This window comes from Toxotes jaculatrix, chromosome 13, assembly GCF_017976425.1.
Source record: "Toxotes jaculatrix isolate fToxJac2 chromosome 13, fToxJac2.pri, whole genome shotgun sequence".
NCBI classification, from domain to species: domain Eukaryota; kingdom Metazoa; phylum Chordata; class Actinopteri; family Toxotidae; genus Toxotes; species Toxotes jaculatrix.
The window spans coordinates 4,964,120-4,980,731 of NC_054406.1; the positions used below are offsets into that span (position 1 = coordinate 4,964,120).

The 16,612-nt window shown below is 39.7% G+C and overlaps 2 protein-coding genes across 2 annotated transcripts; one reads left to right on the forward strand and one right to left on the reverse strand.

The window, feature by feature from the left end:
* Positions 1-3,557: 3,557 nt before the first annotated feature.
* Positions 3,558-8,747, reverse strand: stpg1 (sperm-tail PG-rich repeat containing 1). The gene is made up of 9 exons (XM_041053993.1): positions 8,663-8,747; positions 7,994-8,098; positions 7,792-7,907; positions 7,605-7,706; positions 6,971-7,150; positions 6,762-6,870; positions 6,501-6,669; positions 6,220-6,410; positions 3,558-5,087 (listed from the first exon to the last, which is right to left on the reverse strand). The coding sequence occupies exons 2-9, from the start codon at positions 8,022-8,024 to the stop codon at positions 5,014-5,016; spliced, it is 972 nt and encodes a 323-aa protein (XP_040909927.1). The 5' UTR covers positions 8,025-8,098; positions 8,663-8,747; the 3' UTR covers positions 3,558-5,013.
* Positions 8,748-8,753: 6 nt separating this feature from the next.
* On the forward strand, positions 8,754-12,859 carry meaf6 (MYST/Esa1-associated factor 6). Its single transcript, XM_041053994.1, has 7 exons — positions 8,754-8,899; positions 9,879-9,994; positions 10,137-10,224; positions 10,325-10,370; positions 10,484-10,676; positions 12,153-12,186; positions 12,423-12,859. The coding sequence occupies exons 1-7, from the start codon at positions 8,810-8,812 to the stop codon at positions 12,435-12,437; spliced, it is 582 nt and encodes a 193-aa protein (XP_040909928.1). The 5' UTR covers positions 8,754-8,809; the 3' UTR covers positions 12,438-12,859.
* The last annotated feature ends 3,753 nt before the right edge of the window (positions 12,860-16,612 follow it).

A 16,612-nucleotide genomic window follows, 5' to 3' on the forward strand; every position in this document is an offset into this window, starting at 1 on the left:
TTCTGCATGTGGGGTAAGGATAGTTGAAAACACGCTGAATAAAAACTGATGAATGAAAAATGAACAAAGACTCCAAAAGGTTAATATACAAATTGATGATGGTTGTTATTGCACCTAAATAGATCTATGATGCCTTCAGACATGAGGTTTGTTCATAACAGGGTAGGATGTCAGGGGCGCTGTCAGGGCCTTTAGGTGGAACATTTCAGAGGGGATAGATATGGATGATAATGTTTTATTTTTACCAATTATTTTAAAATAAACTAAGTATTTAAGTATTTGTTGCTGTGAATCTCCACGTTTATATATCTATACAGTGTATGTCATGTCGCCTTATTTAATTATTTATGTTGTTGCCTTTGTGTTTTTCTGTATACTTGCTTTGTATATTACTTTTTTTTTATACATACACAGGCATAGCATAACCTACTGTACTTTTTTAACCCTTTTTTTCAGATAGTACAGTAGCATAACCTACTGTACTTTTTTAACCCTTTTTTTCAGATTTTAATACAGTATTTCACATTTTCCCAGTGACTGGATTAGCTGCTTCCATTAAATCTAGCAGATTACTCCGAACTCTATGAAACTCCTTAGTCATCTTTACATAATTAAGCATAATTTTGTTTTGGACCGGTTTAAAAGGGGAAAAAAATAAGTTGTATTCAATTTCAAGCTTTTTTTAAAGATCGCATTTTATTCTGAAGTTAATCTCGCTTGATTTCCGGTTGCAGTCTCTTTAACTTCACGTCGCCGATCGCAGCGAAAAACCGCATGCTGGACAACCGGACGGTACCAACTGTTCCGAGAGGGAAGAAACTCGTTTACCCAGGACACGTCAGGCCAAGAAATCGGTCGAAGACGACGTTTTCAAAACGCTAAACAACATTTTAATTTGCACCGATACGTCTTTTTTCGGTTTTATCCGTACTAACAGGAGGTGCCCTCTTAACTCTTAGACTCCGTGAATGGTTCGATCCATCAGATGATTTCCAGCAGCTGAGAACTGCCCTGCTGCCTGAAGTGAGGCGAGCGGTCATAACAGCGTATTAAACCGGCGGTTTGTGTAATTACTGCAGTCACAGTCACACGTTAATTAACGGTTTGTAACAGTAAAAGCTGCTCTCTTTTTCACGGATAAGATTTTCATTTTAAAATTCTGGATAAGAAAACATAAACATGTTTAAAATATCAAGCTTTGTTATAGATTAAACTGCACACGTACAGGAATACTGATAAAATATTAAGACAAAAAATAAATAACATGCCAAAGTCTCTATAAACCTACCACTGAAAACACAAATAATCCTGTAGTTACACTGCAGAAACAGCATGTTTTCCATAGGATAAACCATAATCAGAAAATGTTACACACTCGATGCTTAAACCACATTTCTCACATATAAAAAGGTGATAGGACAGAATCTGCCTGTGTGCTTCACAGAGTATTGGCCATGACAAGCTGATTAACAATTGATACGACCTTTCTGCCACTGACGGAGACAAAGGAGGTCCAGGAGGAAATCTGCTGCCCAGTCTAATGTGATAAAAAGAGAAGCAGGAGGATGACAAAAAAACAAATACCCTCAAAGAAACAAACCCTAACACAATATAATGCATATGACACAAATGCAGTAGTAAACACTGTTTTATTGTGCTAATTTGATCAAAATACAGTCTCTCATTCCGGGAACACTTACATATGACAATTAATGGATCATTTGGATATTGCATCAGTGATTATTATATCAAAATAACGTTCAATATGGCATCTACTCTCGCACAAGAAGATAGAGCAAACTGTGGCTTCTGCAGGGCTGAGGAGGAGTGTCATTTATTTTTAAAAAGAGGCCTTTTATAAATAGTCTGACCAGAAACACTCCCACCATGCTTTTTTTTTTTTTTTTTTGTCATTTGGATTAGAAATTCAGATTAATTATAGATGAGGTCATCATAATTTTTTTTCTTGAATCTGCAGAACATAAAGAGTGGCACTGAGTACAAATATGATTTTAAAAATGAATGAATATTTCTTTAATGCTCATTCTGAGACTCTTTTCAGAGCTGTATAGGTAATATAACATGATGTTACAGCTTCACTTAATGCTAAAGGGCCAAATGTATGCGAGTGTTACTACAGAGATAAAATATGCATGACCCACTTAGCTTGGTGAAGACACTAAGGGCTTCATAGACTTCAGGACTCCAAACACTTGGGTTGCAGCTGATACTAGAGACCTCGAGATCCTTTTCACTTTTTTGTTTCTCTCTCATTCCTCATAGTTTAACCTAACATTTAAACAACACTGTCAGCTGAAACTCAGATTTTACAACTTCGCTTTCAGGACAAGCGAAGTTACAGCTCAGCCCTCTCAAAAGTTACTTTTCAAAAAAACCTAAGCAGATAGTGGCTGTATTCCTTTAAACATGGTCCATGGAGGCTAAAGATAGCCAATGCTGAACCACACCAATCAATCCACTGGCCGCCCTGCATCACACGAAAGGAAAGAGAAGCAGCTCCATCAGGGCTAATGGATGCTTCTGACCTGCTGGTGTATGTGAACCAGCGAATGACTCTGCTGTTGAGTCTGGAGTCTCTGTTAAAAAGTATTTGTTGATGCGGTAATGGGATTTGGAAATGCAAGGGCTGGAATGGCAACGCAGCGGTATGTCGGGGAAAGGCAGGGAGCGTTTCGTGTTTATCTGCATCACAACTTCTGTCTCTCTCAAAACACACCAGACAAACAGACTGCCATTCCCATAGTACACTATTTGTTATTTTATATTTATTCCGGGGGGGGGGGGGTGTATCAAGGTAATGGGCCCTTGAAGAGCACACTGTAAACCTTAAGATAAATAAATGACCTAATTTACCAGAGTGCATATTGATCGGTGAAGGGACTCTGCTGCACTGATGATGGTATTCACACAGGTGCCAGTGGAACAATAAACAGAGCACAGCTAAGTTCTGTGTGCTGACAGCACGTCTTAAAAAAAAAAAAAAAAAAAAATTAATTTTGAAGGACAAACAGGAGAGGAGAATCCCACGTTCTTCTGTTCCTATTGTTATTTCATTATGCTCTCCTGTTCTGACTCTCAAGGATTCCATAAATACACCATGTGTTAAACGTTTTACGCAAGAGTCTTGAAATTGCAGCAGAACAAATTCCGCCTGCAATCCACTGATGTATTGCCAAGCAACAGGCATAAGCTCACGTTGACATGATTAGCTCTTCACTCTGATGCAGGCAGCATCGCTTCAGCGAGACAAACGAGCCTCGAGTTTCTCTCAGACAAGACAAACGATTATGGGATTTCTCAGACCATCATCGGTGCACAGTAATTTATACTGTGTACTGTGTATAACCTGTACCTGAGCACTTAAATGTGTGAATAACAAAGGATCTTCAATCAACAAAGATCAGTGAGTGACTGATTCAATCTGAGACTTCCTTTGAGGGTGTACATGCCCTTACTCGCCTGCACCTGACTAAGACATGGGGAGGGGCAGAGAGCCTCCCATAAACCCACAGAGGCATGTAGTTAATTGCCCCTCCCATACACTACCACAAAAGCACTACAAAAAAAAAAACCCAACCCAAAAAGCCTGCAGTTACACGTAAAACATTTGTCTCGATCCTCCCTGTGCGTTTGACCATGGGGGAGAGTGCGTTTTTGTCTGCAAAAGGGGAGTTAAATAATGCTCTTCTCATTGTAAAACCCCCAAGTACACAATGGTTTGGGTTTTACAGGGCGAGTACACATATTTGGAGAGCACACTGCTGAAGTCAGAATCTGAATATAACTACAGCTGCTACAGTGTGGGAGTCAGGCATGTCTGCAGTTGCTGTGGTTATTGAGAGCAGAGCTGGGGGGGAAAAAAAAAATATCTCCGACTGATTTTCATGTGAGCAGATGACACTGTTGATCGCATCCTGCCTTTGCAGATGGAAATAAGCATGAGGCATAAATAACAACTCTTTGGCACCATGTTGTTAAGTCTCCCTGAAATTCATTTCCATGTTAGCAGCTGCAAATGTCACATCAGTGTTTGTCTCAGCTTTCCACAGAGAAAATTCCTCTTGAAGCAAAAGTTCAACACAAATTCCCCTATGCACTCTCTCCGACAGTGCGATAGATGTGAAGATTGATAGATCTATTATATCTGTACGGTAAATATGACGTTATAGCTAGAAGGCCGTTAGCATAGCTTAGCACAGAGAATGGAAATGGAAAACAGATTCAGCTGATAATTCTCACCACTACAACAGAGCCCATTCACATTGTCTTCATAAATTTTTTTACTGTGAAAACATCCATTATATTACTCAACGCTCTCATGCAACTCTATGACAGAAAGCGAAACAACACAAAAGGTCAGACAAGCGCAACGGCCACTGTTCCAACAATGTGATGGCTGATAAAGGGAGCGACTGATGTGTCCATTTGTCTTTTGGGTTAAACAGCAGCCATGCCTCATGCCCAGTCAGTCACATTGCTCACATATAGTCACACTCCACCCCTCTGCCTGCCCTCCAGCAGTTGGCGCGGCGGTGTCATCTCAAGCTGTCAGCTGTTACTCTGGCGTACCACTGACTGGACCAGCAGCTGTTGGAAACTGCAGCAACACTTACTGCTATATCATCTCCAGATTAGAGCATCGGGAAACTGGGGTGAGGATTAAAACTTATGGCTTTTCAAGTGTTTTGGAATTCCTTTACATCCCCACTTTGGATTAAAAACTGAATATGATTCATTTTCCAGGATATCTCAACAGTCTTACATCTCACTGGCCTATTTAGACGTAGAATTAGAGACTAAATGGTTGGAAACATTTAATTTTCATCCTTCTTTCTCAGCAAATACTGATCTAAAAAGTGTCAGAGGTACACAAACATGTTCATTTAAATACAGAGACACATACCTTGCACAGAAGCATTTTGATAAGGAAAATCAATTAATGTGTGTGTGAAGAATTTTACAGATTTTGCAGTGCAGTTTCTCTTGACAGCTTCATACAGGAATCCAGACTCTGGAATCACTGTAAAAGAAGGACTGCTTTGACAAAATCTGGGGATCATAGAAACCTGAAAAGAGAAAAAGAAAGTCCAGCTACTGTTCAATTACGCCAACAAATGATCTACTGTATATAACTCAGATTAGGAATATATGTTTGTCAAAGCTAAGGTTATTTTTCCTCCTTCAACTAAATGGCCCACTGAGGCAGAGGCAAATACATAATCTTAGCTACTGCCACCAAAATGAATCATGCAGTGAAGCACAATTTTTAATTTTTGCCTGAAACTTTAAATCACGGTGAACTTTATATAAGAGGACAGCTACCAGTTGCAGGGGAGTTACTCTTCTCTCTTGCTTCAAGCGATAAGAGACAGAGATAAATGTTCAGTAAGCGAGAGCTTGGTCTCTTGTTAAAATCCCAAAAGTCGGGGGCATTCTCCGTTTAACTGTGTCACAGCTTTGTGTAATGGGAAAATTTTAATTTACAGCTCCAGGACCAAAAAAAAAAAAAAAAAAGATGGCTTTTGTGCTACTTCTGTTAATCTGCCTCTCAGTGTCACTTACTGTCTGCAAATGCAGATTATTTACAATAGCATGACATGTATGTCCAGCCTCTTCACTGACTTCATAAAGCTGTACACAAGGTAATACGTATATGTTTCTCAGATCAGAATAACCCAGAACAACATGCAATAACTAGTTAGTACTGAGCATAATTCTGCTCACAAGTAAGAGAAATATTGATATGTAGATAAATAGTGTACTGGAAATGAGATGGTTAAAGAAAAAATGCTATGCAGATTCCAGGAGTAACTTCATGATGAAATGTTATCATTAAATATTTATACACCTACATTTCCTTACACTGCCTCATTTACATACACTTAAGTCAGCAATTTCCCTACACTCAGTTCAAACAGCTCCAGTTGGGCTGCAAATTTATTGCAAATCTAATCTAATCCCTAATTATTATGTAAAGCTGTTTAAATTAGCATGCAACCACAATGAGCAAACTAGTGTGTGACCGCCCCACTGCAGAAGTCAGTATCAGGACCTGTTCTGCAACCGCGTATGAAATGATAAGTCTAGAAACCTTTGGAGTAAAAAGGTTTTCTGTATCCTGACATCACTTGTATTTGTGTAGTTGCATTTATGTTTTGTGTAGTGGATTTGTTTTTTGTGTTTTTTTTTAGACATTACCTGGACCTGGCTTCATATCCGCCTGTGGGTACTGGGGTAATCTTCCAGTTCTGGATGCAAATGCAGCTGTTGGCATGGGACGCTTGGAGACGCCATTATAATTCCCTATATCATACTGCCCGGGGCCTGGCAAGGGAGGATCCTTAGCAACAATCAGAGGAGGCGCTGATATTGCCAAATAATAACCCCTCCTTGAAACACAGTCAACAGAATTTACACTTTTAGACTATCAAAAACAAATAACACACACCCAGAGTCATAAATGTTGTGCGTTTACTCACGGTAGGATGGTCTTCTTTACTGGTGCAGGGGCCTGGTGGGGACTGTAAGCTCCTGGGCCGGGCACATGGTTGTCCACTAGAGCAGGGATTCTCTGAGTGTTTGACTTGAAGGGGGACAACACTGCCTTGGAGCTGTGCTGGATTAAGTGGTTGTTCAGCTCATAGTGGCCTATAAAGATATATAATGTAATATTAAAACTAAGAGAACTTGAAGTAAAAACAATGTATAAAAGTAGATTATTTGCGAACAGAGGTAATTACATGGTGATGGCACGCTTTTGTTTGGGTAAAATGAGTTTCGTCCAGTTTTTGAGAGGAAAGCCGATGTGCCAACCACTGAGGAGATTCTCTCTCTACTACCATAACTGACCTGCACAGAAAGAGGACACAGAAAGCTGCATATTAACTACAGGATACACATCACAGTCGAAGAAGATTTACTTAAAAGGCAACTTGGAAAATTCACATACATCATATTGATTTGGCGCTGGAGTTTTATGCTTTGGACCTTCCAGCTGCACAGCCACAGGCAACCTGAACACCCTGGAGACTCCAATGTTGAAGTCATACTTGTTTATAAAGGAGCTCTGTATGTTGTATATATTTGGTCCTGGGACGGCTCTCTGTGGGTTACTGTAACCCTTGGCAGCCTAGTGGAGAGAATATTATATGATATGACAAAGACATTTTAATGGTAGTTCGTATTCTATGGAATGAGATTTTTTTTTCATAATAATTCAACAAAATATCTCAAGTATCAAAAACAAATTAAACTGAGAGCAAATCTGAATAATTAAAAAAAAAAAAATCACTGATTTGATCTGATTTGTAGTTTGTATTTTTGAATTATTTAAATTTGACTACCCAAATGAAGAATTTAATATAGACAAAGCCATTGTTAATCATATTAGTAACACTTCTGGTTTTCCTACTGTGGAAAGTCAAAACGTCCACTGTGAAAAGATCTATTAAGACATTTTTACTGCTATTGAATGTTGGAAGGGTGAGTTTGAGGTCCTCAAACTTGAGCTCAGTATTTCTCTGACCTTGGACCTGCTCAGCATGCCCCTGAAATCAGTGCAAATGAGTAGGAGACCTCCTGACCTTGGATGCAACAAAGCCTGTGGTGCCTTTCTTTGAGTAAGAAGGACTTTCAACTTCAGCACTGGAAATACAGCCATAGCTGCCTGGTCCTGGATTGTCATTCTGAAACAAACACACATAATTATGTCTATGTTTAGGCTTTTAACTGCCTATTCACAGCTGATGTAAGATTAATTAAATGCCATACCAGACACACTTGTGAAGGAAATCTCTTAGCTTGGGATGAAAACCCCTTCTTTTCTTGATTTGTCATCACCACTCTTTGGTATTTCGTTGGTATGGAAGGTGGAGTCAGAAACTTATCTACCATTAAGATCAAAAGAACCATTGTGTCAAATTATATTATAAATATATAGCTGAAAATGAAATTCAATTTTATTTAGACTCACTTCTATTAATTCCTCGGTGCATGTTGCCCATGGTTCATTTGAATAACGCGAAGAAAAGTTGCTGATGAAGTTGGTAAATCTCACAGGCCGTGTTGCCATGGCGACCTAAAAACAGAGTGTGACTCCATGTGGTGTTGCCAGACTGGACATTAAAGCGGGCTACTTTTTAACAAAGACGCAAAAAAAATGATGGTCATAACTCAGTCATATCTGAACACAGACAAGACACATATTTTTCGATTCAGCGTGTCTTGTGCTGTCCGACGACATCCTTATCTCGGATGTCCAACGCGCAAAAACGTCCAGAGATGCTAGAAAAACACGTTCCTGCAGAACTTGCCTGTGAATCAACAGATTTTAAAGTTTCTTTGTGTATCAAAGGAGTCCAGTGATAGTTATTAGAACAAGCAACGATATATAGCAAAAAGAAACTGCTAACAGCTCATTCGGCGTGGTTAATTTTACAAAATATAAACAAATATAGGCTATAAAAGAAGTGTGGGTTTGAGTTGAAGCCCACAACTCACCCACAATCCATGCCAAAGTCATACTATTACATATAACGTGTAATATTACATTAGCTAAAAGACCATGGGCAAAAAACTCCCCTGAATGAAAATTAAAAACGGGACTACTTTTACAACTATTCTAGGCTTAGAACTGGGCTACCTTTTGTCAGTCAAACCTGGCAACCCTACTTCGACCAGCCGTCTTGTTGCGGTCCTTCGGCGGCATCTGTCGGTAAAACGGCAGTCCATCGGGCGCTTTATACAAACCAACCGGCTGCTGTTCTGTTTGAAGATACCTCGATCCATCATGGCGATGCATGCTAAAGCGACTCCACCACAGATCCCCGACACCCGCCGGGAGCTCGCTGAGCTGGTGAAGAGGAAACAAGAACTCGCCGTAAGTTCACGTTGCAGCGGGTTTGTAGAAGATGAAAGCAACATTAAGTGTTTTTATCATGTACAGTTACAGCGAACTGTAACTCTAACGTTTGGCTCGTACTGGGCACGCTGCTAGCTTAGGCCTTGCTAAGTGCTAAGCTAACGATGCTAACATTAGCAAAGCAGTCGGTTTGCTTCTCTGCGGCTCATTCTGACGTGACTACATTTTCCAGTATATTTATAATATATTTATAGCTCGTAAATCTTAGCTTTTGTTGCGCTCAGACAACTGCTGCAGCGTTGTTGACTGAACGTGCCGGCTTGTTAGCAAACAGAGCTACATGTTAACCACCGCCTGGTTTGGTTGAGTTCTCGCGTTATTTCAGCTTTACTGGTGTCCATGGTTAGTTTGGGAAAGCATCACAAGGCAAATGCATGGTAGTTTAGGAACTATTCACTGGCTTTCACCAAACTGTTCACGTATAGTAGTTACATTTGCCTTTCCTTCTGTTCACCTTCACCTCTTCTGTGTCCTGCTCGCAACGAACTAAATAACGTATTAGTTAGAATCACTCAAAAATCAGATAAAGTCTGAGTCTGACTAACAATCTTGCACACCTGTCTGGTCATCGGTGCAGATTACTTACCATTTCACAAGAGTGCGGCTTATACAACTGCGAGCCAGTATATTGCGATACAGACACACTCACCTAGCACTGAATTTGGAACACCAGTACACCCGCCTATTCATGCAATTATCCAATCAGCCAATTATGGCGCAGCTGTGCAAGTTCTTAATAAAGTGCTTGCGGATTGTACCATCGTGCTTATCATGAGAATCTAAATATTCAGTTTCTCCTAAAAATCCAACTACTTCAACTGCAGTCATTGAGTTTCCATTATTTTTTTTAAATATTAAGTAAAATCCAACTGCAGAAATGTAAAAGCAAACCCCGTTTTCACTTATACTATAGCTTTTGTTTTCTTCAATGTCCTAGGAGACGCTGGTAAACTTGGAAAGACAAATATATGCATTTGAAGGCAGCTACCTAGAAGACACCCAGATGTATGGCAACATCATCAGAGGATGGGACAGATACCTCACCAACCAAAAGTAAGCATCAGCAATAAAACTTCTGGGCTCTTTGCATATTTGTTTTTTTTTTGTAATTCTTTTTTAAATCAGGCAAGGGGCAGCTTTTCTTTTCAGCCGTTTTCTAATCAAAAATTATTTACGAGGTTTGTTCTTCCTACAGGAACTCCAATAGTAAGACTGATAGAAGGAATAGGAAATTCAAGGAAGCAGAGCGTTTATTCAGCAAGTCGTCTGTCACATCAGTTGCAGTAAGTCTCTCTCTCACTGAACTATTTCACACAATATTTTAGTTGATCATTTGCTGCATAACAAAAAAAACCTGATTATTCAACCATGTTTCCTTAACAGGCAGTGTGTGCACTTGGTGGGATACCCGATCACATGAATGAAAAGCGTGAGTTGTTTTGGTAACTTTTTCAATCCAAGCAGTGATGGATAAGTTTCTCTTTCATATGGTCTTTGTTAACTTGTGATGCTGAGTTTGTGCTGCTGTCTGGGTCACATCAGGTGAGGCGGGCAGCGGCACAGAAAGCGACACCTCTCCAGATCTCCAGAACCAAGAAAATGAGCCCAGCCAGGAGGACACAGAAGATGTGGACTCGACGCTGCAGGACCTAAAGCCTCAGAAGGCTGCCTCCTCTTCCTCCTCAGGCAGCCATCACGCAAGCCACAAAAAGAGGAAGAACAAAAACAGACACAGGTACAAAATCAAGATGCACGGCTTAATGTGTCAGCAGGCTGTTTTAATTTCTGCTTCTTTTTCCTTCTGATTGTGCTGTTAATTGACATCTAGTGTCAGGATTTCTTGATCAAGGAGATGAGACTTTCTCTTCTCTGACTTTATTTTGCTACCATGGCCTGATCATCTTAACCATTCGTGATTCTAGATGCTGGTTTTTGACTCAGATTCAAACGCTTTGTGTTACAAACTCAAACTGACTCATAGAGACTTGCGTAGAGGCTGTTTTGTGTCATTTTCAGGTGTTTTGAATCAAGATGAATGAATTGAATTTTGAATACAACCCTCATCCCTTTTCTTTTGTAAAAATGAAAGGAATATCTGATGTGTATATGTAAATGTATGGACCTTAAGTATAACATGGCTCCCACTGGTTCAGACATAAAATATCATTCTCTTAACTTTAATTGTCTGGGGAACCTCTTAGATTTTGGGGCATCCCCTGTACCAAGACTGGGAAACACTGACGTACGAGCCTGTAAATACACCAGATGTTTATTAGCTGTTCTAGTTTTGTTACTGTAAGAGTGCAGTGCAGATGGACTGGGTAAAACTGGTTAACAACAAATGACTGGTTTCTTATGGAGAATTGTTGTTTTTAGTTGTATATTTCAAAGAGTCAGGGTTTAATAAGTCGCTGTGCAGTGGTTAATTTCAGTGTATTATCCACCTATTTAAGGTCAGCCTGTTTTTCCTGACTCAAGCTTCACTGTTTCTAACCACATATTAACACAGCAGGTGTTCCTCCTAACACACTGTGGCAAAGTGGTTGTCTCACTCTGTAAAGTCTGGACTGCAGTATTATGTAGACATAGGGCTTTAGACTCAGGTTGGTGAACTAACAGATGCTGCTCTCTTCCTTCCCCTAATGCTGCCCCCCCCACCCCAGCCCTTCTGCCATGTTTGATTATGACTTTGAGTAAGTCTGACTTTTACTTCCTGCTCCTGTGGTGCTTACATCCTGCCTGCTGTAACCTCCCATCCTAAACTTTAACACCATTTTTTTCTCCTGCTCTGCCTTCTTCTGTTGATGTAGAGTTTGAGTTGAAGCCTGCTAGTCATTCAGTCACACTGCATGTCCAACACTTCATTCTTTCATTTTTGAATGCGTATCAGCATCCAGTGCTCTGATCTCCATTAGATCTTCTTGCTTGTTAACGAGGTATTTTCATGTTTTTCTGACCCCAGATTCATTTTACGTGTGTTACCCCAATTCTGGCAATTAAATATCCCCTTGCTGGTCTTGTCAGATGATGGGTTGGCTATAGATTTGTGCACAAACAAGAACAAACACATAGTCATTTAGCGTTCTTGTTATGGGCTTGTTTTTAGGCTTCTTCATGGTACAGTAGTGGCACCGCTTTTCGCCATAACTCCCGTCAGAACCAGGTCTCTGCCCTGGTGACATCTAATGCAGCCTTACTGTTTTCGTTGCAGGTTTGACATGAAGGTTAACAAGAAACCACGAGCTGTAAGTGGATTCCTAATGTTTTATTTATCTAAAAAATACTTTGATTTTTACTAAAAATAATGATCATCATCATTAGTGATATATTTGGAGATTATTTTATCAAATAATGAAAGTAACTGATGCAACCCTGCTTCAGATCTCTTAATTTTCCGTTGCCTAATTGTTGCAGTTGCACCTGTGATCACTGCCTTTTCTTCAGTGTTTTTCCTTATTCTTCATCCTCTGCTCTCCCGCAGGATTATTCAACTTAAGAAAAGACGACTGGAAAAGCTGGACACACAAGAGGACACCCGTAGAGAAACAAAAGATTTCTGGACTTTGTGAACTTTGTATGCCTTTTTTTTTTTTTGGTTGTCATATTTCTGCCTGTACTGTGTGTATTGCTTGAAACATTCCCCCTGCCACCTACCTTTGGTCATGGTTGAAATTTTGACCTACCAGTTAAAGTAGAAATGTTCCTGGAGGCGTGATGAGGCCACCCCCAGTAACACACCTTGTATAGTGTTTAAAAAAATGGACTGTATTTATTATGTAGCTAATTTTGATGGTTTCCATTGTAAGACATTTTTGCTTTTTGTTAAGCGTCACATAGCTGTATAAGCCCCGAATGCCCCGAATTCTTTTATGACATGGTTTGTTTTGCAAAAAAATAATAAAATACCAGTTTCGTGAACTTGTGTTGGTTATTTATGAACATGTCCAGGGTCTGTGGATGAAGGCAGTGCTTTTTATCACTCATCACAGTAAGAACCGGCTGATAACTCCATGCCTGGCTGTAATAATCATCCTAAATCTTTACTGTTTCTTTTATCAATCACTGGCAGATGCTTGTGGTACTCTCTGAAATTGACCAGTTGTTGGATGGCGTTCCCACACATATGGTCCATAATAAGTTACATTATGGAATGGTTTACTTTTTTTCCAGAGTCTAAATATTATCAGTGTTTACCTAACTGTCATAGAAAATAATCAGCACATTCTCTGCTGACAGTTCTTAGTTTGTTTTATGAAAATAGTTACTTGAGTAAACAGGCGTCTCTGAGTACGAGCTGATGACAGCCCAGTGCCGTACAAGTTAAAGCTTTTAACGTTCTTAATCCGTGTTGTCCACTTGCAATATCCCAGTTTTCCACTAGGCAGTGCCAGAAGACAGAGTTAGCAATATTGAAGACAAGAATTAGACAAACTGACGTAACTTATATATGTCACATTCATGTTTATGCACTTTTTCATATTTAGCAATTATATTTGGAGTAAATATTGTGCAAATTTAAAATATCACTGATTATATGTTGAGAACATAAACTTAATAAAAAAATTAATGCAGAAAAATGTGAGGAGAAGCAGGAGTTTCCACAATACAACAGTTAAACGTAATATATCACATTTTATGCTGAAAGATGCAATAAGATTTATGTGTGTATAAGAAAAACAGCAGAGATTTCTTTTTAAAAGAGAGCAAAATATTTAAAAACTAATAAAGTTAACTAAATAACACTGCAGCTGAGGTATAATATAGCTGAGTGTCAAGGTCAAAAAAAAAAAAAGTGAGGTTCATATCCACAGGTAGGTTCTTCCAGAGTCTGTGAGAAATAAACATAGCATCACTGTAGCTTTTAGTCCTGGAGTGAGGAACAATTAAAGTGAGAACACAGAGGAACATATGAATGGTGAAGGGACTGGACCAGTACTGAATGTTTACATGGTTACGGTGAGTTACCTCGGTTACTTGTAGTGTGAGCCACAGCTCTGTCCTTCCCTATTTGGGGTTTTAGATTAAAAGCACATATTTTAAAGCTCCCCCAGCGAAACTCTACAGCTGAAGTATTTAAACGTTGCAGTGACTAGAACATTAGTCACAACTGGCCTGAAACACCACAACCACATGGGGGGATGGAGACAGGCGTCCTCAGGAAACAGAGCCCCTGACAAACACATGTGATGGAGAGACTGACTGGGAAGAGTCCATTTCTGTAAATGCATTCCAGTGCTTCATGCTGCTCCACGACCGCTCCATCCCTGACTCACATTTCATCTTTTATGAATGACACGATGATTGTTTTTTTTTTTATTGCTCTATTTCTCCAGCAGGCAGTTGGCTTTTTTGTTGGCAGCTTGACCAGACTCTAATATCTCAAGATTTACTAGATGTATTGCAGAGATTCAAAGTCTCCAGAGGGTTAATCCTAATGAATCTAAAAACTTACTTAAGGGATTGCCATAAAATTTCAATACACACAAACTCTGATTGTTGCTCTGACAGGCATCATGCTTTTGAAGGCGTTTCCATTCTTACTTCACACCCAGGTTTAGCTGGGGGCCTCAGCTTCTTTACCTGAGTTGATGATTCACAACTAATGACAGTGTATTATGCATTAACACAGGTTTGGAGACATACTGCACATTTTTGTCCCGGCAGTATTACTTCTTCCTCTCCTCCCACGTCTACTTCAGCCATCCGACACATAGATAATGTAGAGGCTGTGGTCTGGACCAGTTTACATGTCAGCCCATGACTCAGTCACAAATGCTCGACATCGCCGACTACGTAATGCTATCTGGCTGGAAACTCACACGAGAATACATTCCACACATTTGTCCTTGGGCTGTGTGAGTAATGAGGCATGAATGTACGATTTGTGTTACGCTACTTGACAGCAAATCTTTGTTTCATTTCCCGGCACTTTATAAAATTATCTGGAAAGAACTGACCAAGGCAAGGCTTTAATTAAACTGTTGGGGACCAAACAGGATTCCTGAAGTTAAATTTAAATGACGCATCTGTATGGTGATTTCATGGGAGATAGTGTAATATCAGGTTGTTTGACAGGCCTTCTTTGTGCTTTTGAGTCCACGTTGGACGGTGCAAATTGTAGTCTAGGGTTTAAAAGAGCCTGGTTTGCTGCTGAGTGTGTTTGAGTTTGACTCTTACATTAAACATGATCAATATTGGATATTCAGGGTCCAAAAGTGGATCACTGTCGGTCTCCTGAGGACCTCCTGTGATCTAAATGAATGATTTTGTTGTGATGTTTAAAACCAGCATGTGTGTTGCGTTATGTGTCAGTCGCACTATTAAAAAAAAAAAAAGAAAGAAAGAAAACAGCTCTAAATAATGACTCCTCCAACGGGAATTTGAATATTGTAAACAACTTCGTTTTAACCCTGCTGACCTTTCCTGGAAATGGAGCTTTTCTACTCAGCTGTGTTATTTGTCATTTCTTGTGGTGTTTTTACAGTTTCCTGGTGAAGGCCAGCCAGAGCATGACCAAAGCATTACACTTGCACTTACATATTCTTTTAAACCAGCCTTGGTCATACAGTATATACTTAAATAACAGTAAATTAGTATATTTTTAGAAGCCTCAACACAACTTTAATCTCAGCTGTCATAAAATTGTAGAAATTCAAATTTCCTTTCCTCTGAGCTCTTCAAGGACTTCTCGTCCACGTTGGCCAGGCTTGTGGGGAAACTGGCCAGACTCCATCTGCTGGAGACGATCATGTGATGCAAATTTATCAGCTGTTTCTCCAGAAATCTTACACATATCAGAATTTATATCAGTGTGGAAATAAAAAAATTACATTGTGATAGAAGATTTTACTCATATCGCCACTACCTTTGTGGCATGTAGCCATGCATCTGGTTTTGATTTTATTATGTGATATAATGTGAGGTTAATCGAATTCTATTTGTGATGCTCAGAGCTTTGAAAAAAACCCAACATGAACACAAGAGGGTAAATACTAAAGAAGATAATCTGCAGACATCACTGTTAACAGTTTTTACTGGAACTATCTTCTACCAGCTAATTTCTTCAATGCTGTGAGCGTCACAAATAACATTCACCTGTGCTTTATTGGTACAGAAGCAGAGAAACTCAGGAAATTAAAACAAATGTATTGGCATGCTAGAAACCACTAGAGGTAAGTGACAAATGTGTTTTGGTAATTTTAGTTAACTGATCCTCTTAAAAATTGTCGTCATTATTCAGAAGTTACAACAGGGCAAATCCTAAGGAAGCAGAGATTATACTGAGCTGGCAAAAGCTCAGAAGTGAATCCCTGTTGATACTAGGCGCAGTCATCTGAGGACCTCAGACATGAGGGAATATGCAGTAAAAATACTGTAGAAGCTTCAGGATCTTGAGCGAGGCGTAGCCCCCTTCCTTCTTCTGCGGTCTGTCTGTCAGAGTAATGTCGTCTAATTACTTTAACAGCCTCCACCAGCAGAGTCCAGCTGAGTCTGAGTCTCCGCGGAGGCTGAGCGGGATGACATGAAATCTTGAACAGTCACTGAGGAGCCTTCAGCCCCACTCTACCTCCTTCTCCTTCTCCTCCTCCTGGGACCAAACAAGACTGCTCTCCTACATCCCCACAAACAAGGTCAAGCATATTTCAGGAAGAGTCATGGGAAAAGCTCAAA